This window comes from Aplidium turbinatum, chromosome 10, assembly GCF_918807975.1.
Source record: "Aplidium turbinatum chromosome 10, kaAplTurb1.1, whole genome shotgun sequence".
Taxonomy (NCBI): Eukaryota; Metazoa; Chordata; class Ascidiacea; order Aplousobranchia; family Polyclinidae; genus Aplidium; species Aplidium turbinatum.
This window is the reverse complement of record NC_137481.1, coordinates 26209762-26224629: the sequence shown is the minus strand read 5'-3', so window position 1 is coordinate 26224629 and position 14868 is coordinate 26209762. Positions and strand designations below refer to the sequence as shown.

At 38.3% G+C, this 14868-nt stretch overlaps 1 protein-coding gene across 1 annotated transcript in view; it reads left to right on the top strand.

Moving 5' to 3' along the window:
* LOC145778532 (UBX domain-containing protein 4-like) overlaps positions 1-14643 on the top strand; it is a 58819-nt gene extending 44176 nt beyond the window's left edge. Inside the window, exons 9-12 of the mRNA XM_082590029.1 lie at positions 6910-7093; positions 9012-9242; positions 10633-10841; positions 14383-14643. Coding sequence (XP_082446155.1) covers positions 6910-7093; positions 9012-9242; positions 10633-10841; positions 14383-14518 — 760 coding nt within the window. The 3' untranslated portion in view covers positions 14519-14643. The remainder of the gene's footprint in view (positions 1-6909; positions 7094-9011; positions 9243-10632; positions 10842-14382) is intronic.
* The last annotated feature ends 225 nt before the right edge of the window (positions 14644-14868 follow it).

The following is a 14868-nucleotide window of genomic DNA, read 5'->3' as shown; positions in this document are numbered from 1 at the left end:
AGGCAAGGAAGCCAATCTTCGTGTCCACTTTCAGGCATGCCTTTAAACACGACTCATGCATTCACTACTGCCATTCCAAGTAAGATTTCCACGTCAAGCTTGCGATACCACTTCACGCCTTTTCGCCAAGTGGTGGCATACGATGCCATCTGATCTGACAAATCAATACCAGCTTTCCCCTTGTTATAAACAAGGGTAGGAAGTGGCTTTTCAGTAGCTTTCCGGGATATTCGGGTTCTTTGGTCGGTTGATGTTGATGGCTGAAGTGGAATTTGTGTCGGGTTGACTGCTACCATAGTTGGTGGGTGTTTTGTTGTTAAAATCCGGAACATCGCGTGTGTCCTTCCACATCAAAACAACTATGCCATCCGGATCTTCCTTAGCGATCATTTCGCCTCTTCCCAACCTGGCTTGAAGGACTTCTTTGGGAATATTCTTTTTGTTGGTTTGGAGGGTACCCACAAGGTGGGTGTCTTGTTTTAGAAGGAATTGTGCCAGCTCATAACTCGAATAAAAATTGTCTACATACAATGTACGTCCTTCATTCACCAAGTGTGTAGTAAGCTCCTGACACACATTTTTTGCCAAGCCAATTTCACGCTCACCAGTTTTGGACTTTTCGCAGTTCACCTTCATTGACCACGTGTAACCGTGTATCCACCAACAGAGCACAGTTTGAACAGTTTGATTCCGTAACGATGACTTTTGTTGAGAATATACTGCCTGAAAATCAGGCGCACTCTCCATGGGATGAGGCTTTCTTCGACTACAATATCTTCTTCAGGAGAATACAGCTGCTGAAAGTTGTTTTGAAGTAGGTCCAGTAGAAGCTGAATCTTGGCAAGATGGTTGTCAGCTTCAGCAGTTTCGTTATTGCTTAAATGCATTGTGCTAAGCAACACTTGAAATCGATTTCGAGGCATCATTGAACTAGAAACATGTTGGTGATAAAGTGCTCGTCTTGACCAATATTTTTCAATGCTGTTCAGCCTCACCAGACCCATCCATAGCAGTAATCCCAAAAACTTTTTCATTTCTTCTTGGTCCGTAGGTTGCCATTGATTCAACCGCGAACCGGTAGCATATCGGTTTGTTTCTTTCACAATGTGATCAATCACATTATCATCTACAAGCAGTTGATACACACCATATGCAGAAAAGTTTGCTGAAACTGGCTTCAACCACCCACTTTTGCCAGTAAAGGTAAATGAGTGTTGTCTTCCAACATAATCCGTCCAAGTGCCATCGTTGGCGATAGAATTATGGTTGTCATCGTCATTATCATTGGATGCAACTTCCTCCTCTTCTGCACCACATATGGGAAGTGGGGATACTTCGTCTTCTGTTTCATCTAATATACCACTGACATTTATATCAGATAGCGATGTATCTGGATCCCAATCACTGTCTGCTAAAGAGTCATCAAAATCCGATTCACTTCCGGCGGATTCATGCATCAACATACTATAATCCGCATTTGTTAATTTTCTTTTAGTCATTGTTCACCTATATGTACAGTTGTACACTTGATATAGAAGACGAAAAATAATTGAACTCTGCACTGCAGCACGTTTAAATAGTGCTTATGGCCATATAGACCGAGAGCCTACGACAGAAGATTTCACCCCATAAGGTACAAAAGGTTTGACCCCTTGAAGTTACTGGGGTCAACCATGTCACTCACAAAAAGTATGGAAGATTGACCGCACCGGGTGGATCTGGACGCTAGAGCCCCCTAAAAAGCCCAAAAAGGGGGTTAATTTCACCCCATAAGGTACATGGACCAAACTTGGTGAATACGAAGTTTTATGTCAGGACATCACAAAAATATCAAATCTAACAATATTTTCGAGTGGAAAGGTGATGTAAGACCCCCCCGAAAGTGACCCCCCGGGGGGTTAATTTCACCCCATAAAGTACATGGACCAAAGTTGGTCAAAACGAAGTCTTATGTCAGGACATCACAAAAATATCAAATCTAACAATATTTTCGGGTGGAAAGGTGATGTAAGATGCCTTCAAAGTGACTTCCCTTAATGTGACCCCCTCGGAAGGTTTATTTCACCCCATAAAGTACATGGACCAAACTTGGTCAAAATGAAGTCTTATGTCAGGACATCACAAAAATATCAAATCTAACAATATTTTCGGGTGGAAAGGTGATGTAAGATGACTTCAAAGTGACTTCCCGTAATGTGACCCCCTCGGAAGGTGTATTTCACCCCATAAAGTACATGGACCAAACTTGGTCAAAACGAAGTCTTATGTCAGGACATCACAAAAATATCAAATCTAACAATAGTTTTGGGAAGAAAGATAATGTAAGACTCCCCCAAAGTGACCCCCCAGGGGGTTAATTGCACACCATAAGGTAGGCTACATGGACTAAAGTAGGTTAAATCGAAGTCTTATTTCACGGCATAACAAAAATATCAAATCTAACAATATTTTTGGGTGGAAAGGTGATGTAAGATGTCATCAAAGTAACCCCCAGAGGGTTTATTTCATCATAGAGTACATGGACCAAACTTAGTCAAAACGAAGTCTTATAGGTCCTAGGACACCACAAAATATCAAATCTAACAATACTCTCAGTTGGGAAGATGATAAAAGACCTACCCAAAAGTGAATCTCCTCCTATAGTTTAATTTACTTCATTCCTTACTCGAACCAACCTTGGTGTAACGGAAGTGCTATGCCAGGACAGTACCAATGGATTAAATCTAAAAATATTTTTTTATAGGTTTTGGTGAAATACATTCACAAGCTGTCCCATGATGCATGAAATGGAACTATAGCCTAATTTACAAAAAGTTTTTGTATAAATCATATTCAGTCAATCGAAAAAAGGCAACAGGACATGACAATACATGGCTTTGTAACACCAAAAACAGAAAGTACATGAGAAGCATATAGGCTACAGTCATGGGCACCGATCGCTCTCTAAGATTGGTGGGGACATTTACTAGGAAAGAAAGGGCAGACGAGCGAAGCGAGCTGAAAGATTGGGGTCTGTTCAACAAACAAACAAATAGGCCTACAGTAGATAGGCTACAAGTCTAATGCGATGTATTTTAATTGTCAGTGTCAGCATTGGACAGCAGAAGTCTAAAAACTGCAACTCGGCAACAAGTCTCCGTCGAATTAAAAACGAAGTCTTGGTTGATCCTTGGCTTGTAATGAAGGTTGATCGAATTCAAAACTTTATTGTGCACATAGCAGACCATTGCATGATTTGGCCGTTTCTGTGTCATGGTAGATCGTAACAAAGTTTTGATACGTCGCTTCGTTTTGACCACGTTTGGTCCATGTACTCTATGATGAAATAAACCCTCTGGGGGTTACTTTGATGACATCTTACATCACCTTTCCACCCAAAAATATTGTTAGATTTGATATTTTTGTTATGCCGTGAAATAAGACTTCGATTTAACCGTGATCCATGATTTAACCTACTTTAGTCCATGTAGCCTACCTTATGGTGTGCAATTAATCCCGTGGGGGGTCATTTTAGGGGGAGTCTTACATCATCTTTCCTCCCAAAACTATTGTTAGATTTGATATTTTTGTGATGTCCTGACATAAGACTTCGTTTTGACTAAGTTTGGTCCATGTACTTTATGGGGTGAAATACACCTTCCGAGGGGGTCACATTAAGGTAAGTCACTTTGAAGTCATCTTACATCACTTTTCCACCCGAAAATATTGTTAGATTTGATATTTTTGTGATGTCCTGACATAAGACTTCATTTTGACCAAGTTTGGTCCATGTACTTTATGGGGTGAAATACACCTTCCGAGGGGGTCACATTAAGGGAAGTCACTTTGAAGGCATCTTACATCACCTTTCCACCCGAAAATATTGTTAGATTTGATATTTTTGTGATGTCCTGACATAAGGCTTCGTTTTGACCAACTTTGGTTTATGTACCTTATGGGGTGAAATTAACCCCCCGGGGGGTCACTTTCGGGGGGGTCTTACATCACCTTTCCACTCGAAAATATTGTTAGATTTGATATTTTTGTGATGTCCTGACATAGAACTTCGTTTTCACCAAGTTTGGTCCATGTACCTTATGGGGTGAAATTAACCCCCTTTTTGGGCTTTTTAGGGGGCTCTAGCGTCCAGATCCACCCGGTGCGGTCAATCTTCCATACTTTTTGTGAGTGACATGGTTGACCCCAGTAACTTCAAGGGGTCAAACCTTTTGTACCTTATGGGGTGAAATCTTCTGTCGTAGGCTCCCAGACTAATATCACAAACTGCAAACGATCTACAGTATTGTCTATCTGAGATGTTGAAGCTGTTACAGTATATGGTACGGTATGTATAACTTATTGTTTCATTTATGACCTTCCGTTACAATAAGAAATCTTTTCTGTGACTGAAGGCTTTCGCCAAGATGAACTATAAAGTATGTTTCTCAACAGATCCTGAGTTACAATTCTTTGCTGCACTCGCTTTCTCGCAATTCAATGAACACTCATTCAAGAACAATCTGCCAATGCAGAAGGCCTACGACTTTTTTCGTCAAAAGTAAAGATAAAAAGGAAGAACTCCCAGACATGCTCAGATACTTATCACAGAGCTGGATAATTAGATATCCAGCAAAGCTGGCTCGATGCAGGATTGCAGGAAATCAGGTCACAGATTACAGGTCACAATGATAATAATTAGATATTCAGCGAAGCGGTCTTACTGACCAGAAAAGCTAGCTGGATGCAAGATTTCAGGTCACAATGAAAATTAGATATCCAGCAAAAACAGAACAATGATAAAAACAAAAATACTTTTAGAGCTGTACAATCAAGCTGGATGCTTATGCAGGCATGCTAGCAAAAAAAGATAACCAGATATTTTATTTTTGTTGACTTCTAATCAGGGGCGCGGGAAGTAGGGGTGCTTAAGGGGCTGCAGTCCCCCCTAGAACAAATTCAGCCCCCCTGGAATTTTCAATAATTGCTTCAGCCCCCCTAGAAAATTCTGACTATTTAAGGTAGGCCTACATAGCATATTTTCAGAAATTTTTTTGTACAATAATTGCTACGATGAATCGAGTTCCTGTTACGTGTGGTCGCGCTCATCATTTGCAATAAAGAGTCGTCAATCACAGGGAGCTATACCTCGCAGTAGCGGTACTAGCCACCCTCCCTACTAACACGGCGGTCCATCGTTTATTGGACATATTCTGCAATATTTACATTTCATGCGTACTTCTGAACATTACAATAATACATGATATTGCTTTGTCATATCTGACCGACATGACAAAAGATAGTGCAATGAGAGGAGATGCACGTGCAAACATATTCGGCTTGGTAAAACAAGCACGCACGATGCGGCTTTATTTTTATGATTACCTGCAGCGGTGAAGTTTTTCAGCCTGCAGAAGCCGTCGCAAGACAGCTCCAAAACAAGATCTTTGCTTCTTCAGCTTTGGATCAATCACCATTGTCCGCAAACGGATCAAAAATCTCAGAAAAAATGAATCCGTTTTACGAAATTTCTTTTCGTTTCTGTGCATCACGGTTGATTTGGATTCATGTTACAATATTTCTCAAAGTAACTGCAATTGTAGGTTATCGCTATCGAGATACTTTGCTTTATCAGACTCTTGACTTCTGTTACTTATCATTTCATAATAACTAGTTCTAATGCTTTTTTTCACTCATAATAGCTTGTTGATTAATGCTTGTGACGTCAGTCGGAATTTAATTGAAAACTACAGAGCATCAAAGATTGCTTCCATTTATAGCACTGAAAAGATGAAGACAGTATAGTTTTCAAAACGTTTCTTTGTTGAACATCAGTTTAGTATCTACATTTTGGGCTCTTTATTTTTTGTTTCAATTGTATTTATTGTTTTAATATTTAATTACAAATAAGGAACAGCCTACCCATGCAGCCATGCGATGATCTATAGAATGCAAGCAAACATTTAATGTAAAAGTAAATAAAATGAAGAAGGAACTTAAATATAATTCATTTTAATGAGAGTTCTCCCATCGCAAATGTTTGTCCATCTGCTATCTGCTGTGCGCAAGTAAATATGGTCAAGTCAAAATGTTTCTTTCGATAGCGCCATCCACTGGTGAGTGGTGACTATGGAATAGATGGTGTTGACGTAGTTATAGAAACTAGCAAGTAGTCATTCGACATTCTAATCGTCTGAAATACAGACTTTGTTAAGAATCGCAAAACCGGGGTGGAAAGTTATTTTTATTTAGTAACAAAAAGTCAGTGAATGATGTCAAGATTAATTTCATGGACATCGTCAAATATTTACTAAATCGAAACTGTGACGTAAGTATTTGTTTAGTGTAGTGTGGTGGAGACTAAAAAGTTGAAAGACTAAAAATACAAAAACGAAATAAGTGTTTAAAAAATTTAAAGTATATCTATCTCTCTTGTAAAGCCGAGTTGTTCAATTCAATAGTATAGTATTAAGTGCATCGATTCACTTTTAAGGTCAATTTTATAAATCTGATAAAATTCTACCGAATTGTATATATTTTTTAGTTTAATTGTGTAAACAAGAAAAGATCTTTCCACAACTTAAGTTTGTTGAAAATCTGGCAACTCAGCGAGTGCAGATTTTGTTGCTGTGCTTTCCTCTTGCCCACTGACATTGGTAGATAGTATAATCTCTCTTTAGAAGTTTTAGTAGAATATTGGTATTGTTGTTTGTGAGCGCATTATTGCATTGTTTTGCCATAATCAATGGATTGGCATTGCAAAAGTTATAGAAAATATTTAAATTTGGCAATGTCCCGTTGAAGATTCTTTGCCGAGTCGAACTCATCTCAATCCTGATTGTGTTTTGCATGCGATGTGTCGCTCCTATGAATATCGGCCGGCAGTTTGCAGAGGAAATTCTTCATCTGACGTGCAGCTGTATCTTCATATAGAGAGGCTTTGGATCGAGTTCGGGATGAGATAGCTCGGGACCGCGCTGAAAAAAAGAGAAAGTTCGAAGAAGAAGCGAGGGTGCGGAAGGTAGAGCAAGAGAAGAAACAAGAAGAACTGAGAAAAAAGAAAGAAGAAGAGGAGAGAGTACGAGATTATGAACGACGGATGATGTCTCGTATACAGGTAGGACTGGAAACATTTTGTGAATGTAATTTAATGTTTGCACATTGCGCTCGTTTTTTTTTATCAAATTGAGAGAATGGGCACAGTCGAGCTGGAGAAAGACACAGGCGAGCTCTGTTGAACGGAGCTTCGATAGTGGGGATTTTCTTTGTTCCTACACACTTTCGCAAATAGAGACCTTCATGTAGGCCTAATATATAATATAATATCAAGAACTTTGACATGATCATACTGAGGATGCTGTGACAGCGAAATCGATTTATGATTAAAAATGAGGCTGGTAAACTGTTTGTTGTGTTTTCCCTGGTTGCGTTGAGTAACAAGGCTTATGCTGCTGCTTTGGGGTAGAGAAATTACTTTGTTTACCACGTTAAAAACGAAAAAAATTGTCAACGTTAAATTAATATAAATTAAAAAGTAATAGGGGTGTTGTAAAGAGAAAAGCGTTTTTAAGAACATCTAAAAAGAAAAGTAGAAAATAGACAAACCAAAAAGTAGTTCTGTATCAGTAAAAAAATGAAAGCAGTGATAAGAGTGTTTAATGTTCATTCATAATTGTTAATCTCAGTAGGTTCTTGTTTGTGAAGTATTTTAATCTAAAATTCGTAATACATTTTAATGCTTTCTAATGCATTTGCACTTAACCTACTGTACTGTTGCCATGCCAATGTCATTGAATTTGAACATTCTTAGAGTTCGGTTCACTTTGTTTTTATTTCTGACTATCACAACGAAAAATAGTGTATGCTAAAGAAAAAAAAGGTAGAAGCGACAAAACGCGGAAAATATGGTGACAACCTTGCAGTCGAATATCCTTATAGTAGGCTAATAGTCGACTGAAAAGCGACAAACTACAAGTTTAGAAAGGTATTTTACCACATGAGGTTGGTACCATGGCATGTCGTTTTAGCTTCACATACGTGATTTACATTCCAGTATCTTATTGTATGTGGTTGTCAGATCTCTCACTTCATTTGTTACGTTCAAACACTCTGCAGCCGTGTCGTGCATGTGATAATTATTATGTATTTCTATCTTTATGAAAAGGGTAGAAGCGACAAAACGCGGTTCCAAACTAATTTTAAAGTTAATGTTTTCTTTAGACAAAATGTTAATAGATTCGTTTTCTACGTATTTATATTCGTTCTATTGTTTTTCCGAAATATATATTTATTTGACAATAATAGACTTATTGTTTTACTCAATGTGTTCGCCATTTGCGTCGATAACAAGTCGGGGACGCTTCGAAAAGGACCTGCAAGAGTCACGAATAACTCTTTGAGGTATTTTGGTCCACTCTTTTTTCAGATTAGCCTTCAGTGCTTCCAAACTTTGGTTGTGTTTAGTCGAAACCTTGTTCTCCAGGTAAGACCAGATACCAAAGTCTAGGGGGTTCAGGTCTGTGGATGAAGGAGGCCATTCTTCCTTGGAAATAAAGAACGGCACATTGACTGAAAACCAGTTTTGCATTCTCTTAGCTGCATGTGAAGGGGCAGAATCTTGTTCGAATGCCCAATTACGTTTTTTGAAGTGTTTCTTTGCCCAAGGCAACAATGAACTCTCAAAAATATCATTTCGGTGGTTTTCTTGGTTCAATTTCACTCCTTGATCCACAAAAATCAATGGACTCCTTCCTGATTCGTTGACTGCGGCCCACACCATCACTGATGCCGCCCCTTGTCTCCGAGTGACTACCACGTCACCACTTCTATTTGATTCTATTTGAATAAGCTTAACTGAAGATGGTCTAGCTGCTAGCTGGTCGAAATCGATTTTTAACTGTTTATCATAAATAGTTAAAAATTCGTAAATTCCTTTCTATTAGAAGACATGTATGTCATGTACATTGTACAAGACAAGACTGTCAAAAGATATTTCATTTTCTTGATTTTTGTAAAAAAAATTATTTTACTTTCAGTACCGATTTCCCGACGGGTCAACGGTCAACCGCTTGTACCCACGTGACACCACATTGCGGACATGCATGGATGACCTCATAACCAATGAACCGAAGCGGCTGCCGAAAGCTTTTCAATTCTTCACCACAATGCCGAGGTGTGTGTTCGAGAGCGATGATGAGGAGCTAACACTCGCCTCTCTGGGACTGGTACCATCCGCATCTGTCTACATTCGCCCCAAGACCACTCCGGTACGTGTTTCGTCAGTGGAACATTTCAGCCTAAAACTAGGAAAGATAAAAAAAATTCAAGCCTGATGGGTCATTTGTTGGCGAGCCTTAATTCTTATTTGCCTGCTGAAGATTAGAAGAGTTGTTTTCGAAGCGTCAGTTGCGATGAATGTAATTCTACACTTTGGATTCTACTTTGTTTTTTTCAAACTGATCAATCATCATCCATTTTTCTTCTAATTTAAAGCTGTCGATGAATCAAAGTTCTTGAACATTGGCGGGGAATTAGCGACGTAGTTATTATCATTATTATTATCAATGGCTAGTTATTATCGCTAACTAAACGCCAACAGCTGGCCAGATGCTGTCTCAACCAGACCGGATAATCGAGGAAGCACTTTGTTGCTTATTAGTTATTACCCTACCATGCCGCGTTTCTTCTCCGGCATCTATGTGATCGTCACAATCTTGTCTACAGTACATCAGGTTTATCTAAAATATTCTTAACATTGGTTGGAGAAAACACATAAAAACTAAGGAGCAAAGAAAACTAGAAGATAATTGTGAAAAATCATAATAAACAATAAGATAAAACAGTACAATATAAGATACTAAGATTGGGGATGGTTAAAAACGTTTTTTTAGTCGTCAATTTTTTACCTTTTTGTTTTTTTATACTATTTCCAATCGTTCCATCATTTTTTCAAGTAACAATTGTTTTCATTTATCATAATAACAAAGAATTGCAAAAAAAAACTATAAAATTATAGCTGCTGAACAACTTATTATAAATTAGTTCACTGCAGTGTTGACTAAGTTCTGTAAGTCAGAAATGTGGCCGCATGCTCAGCAAGTGGTACCAATGAACCACCTTACTCCAAGTGCTTCCAATGATGAGGATTGAGGACTGTTCAGTGTTCAGATGATGAATTCTGGGAAATGGTCCCAGTGGTGACCAATGACCAATTGACCATGTTAACAGTCAACCTCCTTTGTTGCTTGTCTTAATTTTTTTTTAGTTTGTTTATTTCTTTCATTGCTCATATTATGATGAGTAAATGTTGTTTGAAATCTAATTGGTTAATCTGCAGCCTGCTATGGCTTCCGGGTTAATGCCACTAACTAGCCCCGTTTGAGAGACTACGTTGGGTCCGGTACCAAAGACATTCTCATGCGCCCAAAACAAGACACCGCTAAACAAATGCACTATAACAAAAATATATGCAGCGTTTTCTTTTGACTTTCCGTGCCCCTGGAAAGATTTCGAGCTTTATGTTTATTGCCTTTAAATTCGTCGTAAAAGAGCCTTTAAATTCGTCGCCGATATTATGTTTTACACCATCAACCATAGTTTTACTTGGAGCATATTCGTAATTCAACTTTCATGCTAACAACTTAGTGTTAATTTCAGGTTTTATCAGGGGGACAGAGAGGCTGGATCGGGCTAATAATCGCTTTCTTCATCTTTCTTTTTTCTATTCCGTTTAAAATAATTTTTTGGGTTTGGAATAAGCTCACTGGGGCTCCCCCAATACCCCCCAGAACAAGCATGGGATCCGACAATGATGATACTGATCGCAATAAAAGCTCAACCCCGACTCCTACTGCTGGTTCCAGTCGGTGAGTAACTTGATTGTGGTTAGGTTCGTATTCGTCGGTTAACTATTAGAGTCGGCTGCGTGGTCCAGTAGTGAAGGCGTCTGGCTGGCCCCTCCCATTGAGAGTACATCAGTGTGGCACTGAATGCACGCCAAAATGAACGCAGCTGACTATGACTAAGCTTTTGCTGCTGATTGCTTATGACTTGCAGACCGTATGGTCATTTCGTGTATTACAGAAGTGCTGCTCTGACATAATTAGTTGTTTCTTCACTCTGGAGTATGTTTTCGCGCATTTCATGAATGATCGAGTGCAGCGTTTACTCTAAGAAAAATTTCTAGTGCGCAATGATTTTTTTCAGTGAGGTTTAATATTTTAATGCTGCGTTTCCAAAGTCGCAAGTGACTTTCGAACAATGAGTTGTTATAAGTAATCTCAAAGTGCACGAACAAATTACAAACTTATAATTCAAACAACTGTCGTCATCTATTAACTAGTTCTGATGCTTCCGTCGACAGAATTGGCCATTCAGTAGCAGATTTAGAAATAAAACTTAGGGGTACCCAGCTTTGTCAAAAAGTATCTTGTAAGAGGGAATGGATAGTATAAAAGTTGAGGTGGCCTATGAGGAAATATGAAAGTAGGATGATCCTGGGCCTCCAGAAAAGCGGACAAATGTTTATCCTATTTTGGTCGTTTTTTGACTGAGAACACAGGCCAACAAGAAATTTTTTAAAGGCACGACAAGTGAGTTATTTTTGGACATTTTGAGGCCGCTGATTCTGAAAATGGACTTGTTGTTTTTTCGAATTGGATCCAGTTTTTAAGATGCAGCAAAATTAGTTGAAAGCAAGCCAACAGCAAAGCGTAGAAAAAGGTCAAATTTGCAATTGACCCTTCTAGTGTTGGCGGAACAACGCAGTTGCGCGTCCCGTAATGTACCGTCCCTAGCTTTCTGGCACTTATTTAATAATCGTAAAACAGGTTGCCATTTGCGAAAGTAAGATATATATTAGGGTGGGTCGAAATTTGGACTTTTTCTCCGATTTCATTGCTACAAACTTTTGTTTTGCGAATAGTCATAAAACAACATTCCTGAAAGTTTGAGCTTGATCGGACATCGTCTTCATTTCTAAAAATCGCGATTCATAAAGGTACCTGAAGCGATTTTTTCGAGGCTTGAAAATGCATTGTTTTTAATAGGAAGTTGTTTTCACTAGATTTGAAAACGTCATACCTTACTTAATTCTTATTGTAAAAAGATGATTTATGCGTCAACAGATTCAATATAATTAGGAGAATCCAATTCATTGTGTACTGACTCCGAAAAATGATGACGTCATCAATGACGTCATTAAACAGTAATTTGCAAATAACGATAAAGCTGATAATCCTACATGCTTCATCTCTAAATTATTTGATAATGAATTGATGTACTTTCCAAACATAAACATCATGCTGGTACTTGATAACGTAATAGATGACGTCACCTACATTACTAAGATGAATCTGTCAAGATAGCATCAAGAACAGGTGGCAAGGTTTTTGTTCGCGAAGAACACTACAGTGTTGTTCAGAAACCTGGAAATCAGTATTTGACTGCTGTCAGTCCAATATCAGGAACAGCTGAAGATATTACAAATGCTCTCATCCATGCACTGTATCAAAAAATATAATATGGTGCATTGTGTCAAAGTAGTTGGGTGTGATTCTGTGAATGTACACACTGGATTTAAATCAGGTGTGATAACTGAACTGGAACAACGCCTTCGTGTGAGTTGGTTTATATGCATGTTGCACAGTTGCAGCCAATGAGTTACCCCTTCGACACGTCTTCGCTACATTAGATGGACCTACCAGTGGTGACAGACCATTTAAAATACCAATTGGGAAGCTTCTAAGTAGAGTTGAATTAGAGAAGAAGTCAACCCTTTATTTGTGCCTGTGAAGATGGAGCCAGGAAATCGTTTGCTACCGGGCACATAGTAAAAGATCTATCGACTGATCAAAGGTATATGTACGAAATTAATGCCATTAGGAATGACTATGTTTCATCTAAACTAATGTACGCAAAGATTGGTCCGTTAAATCATTTGCGGTGGCTAACTTTCGCTTTACTTTGCTACAAACTATACATCAGTGATCACAAATTGCCAAGTGACATTGCAGAAAACTTGAGAATAGCCTAATTGTTGCGCGTAATAGTCATTCAATATGCCCCATGTTGGTTCGATATAAAATGTGAACCATTGTACAAAAACGGACCTAAGCATATCTTTAAATCATTGCAGTGCTGTTCACTTTTGCCTGATAAAATTCGAGACATTGCGTTGAAATATGTTAAAAAGAATGCCTATTTTGCACACCCGGAAAGGCAGTGTGGAACAAATCTTTAAAGAGCAATATTGTTATTTAAAATCAAGCAAATCATAACTAATTGATAACGATCCATTATCTATTACAAACACGCAATATTTTCCAGAAGTCATCATACTGAAATGTAATTTAATGAGTGGGTGACGTCATCAATTACGTTATCAAGTACCAGCATGATGTTTATGTTTGGAAAGTACATCAATTCATTATCAAATAACTTAGAGATGAAGCATGTAGGATTATCAGTTTTATCGTTATTTGCAAATTGCTGTTTAATGACGTCATCATTTTTCGGAGTCAGTACACAATGAATTGGATTCTCCTAATTATATTGAATCTGTTGACGCATAAATCATCTTTTTACAATAAGAATCAAGTAAGGTATGACGTTTTCAAATCTCGTGAAAACAACTTCCTATTAAAAACAATGCATTTTCAAGCCTCGAAAAAATCGCTTCAGGTACCTTTATGAATCGCGATTTTTAGAAATGAAGACGATGTCCGATCAAGCTCAAACTTTCAGGAATGTCGTTTTATGACTATTCGCAAAAAAAAGTTTGTAGCAATGAAATCGGTAAAAAAGTCCAAATTTCGACCCACCCTAATATATATACACAACGGTTCATGCAATATTAATACGAGGGTTGAACCATAGGCAATTAGGCATACGAAGCCGAGCAACATAATCAAGTTTGTTACATTTACAGAAACACAAAACTACGCAACAAATTAAATATCGAACGTTTTCGACATCACAAGATGTCCTCTTCAAGAATAACATATACGCTATTCAGAATACAATTTAACTACATCTGAATAAAAATACAATGGTTTATTAAATCTATAAACAGGAAGAAACAAAAACTGCACAGTGCACAGTACTTCTGACTAGCTCAAACTCAACGATATAGTCTCTACGAGAATCACAGTTAACTGCATCAAAAGATTTTGAACAGTTCCCATGATGTGGTAGAAAGGCAAGGTGCGAAAAAAATAATTTTAAAATACAAAGAGCAAGAAAGATGAGCTGCAAGCATTCAATTGTTAGTTAAAATGTATATATGTAGTTACTTTATGGACGATGCCATAAATTTATATATTATAAATGTACTCGTTCGGTAGTAGTGATGTGCGCCGTTGCACACTGTGTCAGCGCAATGGATGCTTAGTGAAATGATTGTTGTAGATACGAACTCCGCAAACGTGACAAGATAACTAAAGAAACAAAGCGCGATGGAAAGATGCACCGCCTGCATGACGTCGAAAGAGACGACGATGACGAAGGAGCTACATGGAACGGCAACTCCACTCAGCAAATGTGATGACTGATGGTACCATGCGAACTATGATCAACTTGTCACAGGGCGTTTTCATCTATCGGTTTCTTTGTTTTGTGTCGTATTTGTCAATTAGCATTATCGGCAAGCAATACATGTTGAGCAAGGATGCCAGAGCTTGGTTTTTCCACCTAGATCTGGGTTTTTTTTGACCTCATCTGGGTTTTAAGTTTTTTTTTTCAAATTTAGGTAAATCTAGGTTTTTTGGTTTTTAACTTTGTACAGAGCTTGCACGGTATTAAGGCACTGGGATCCTCGGTAACTGGTCCACACTGCAACACAAAAATGATTTTATGCAGGGGCGTTGACAGGGGGGTCTAGGTGGTACTTTTGGA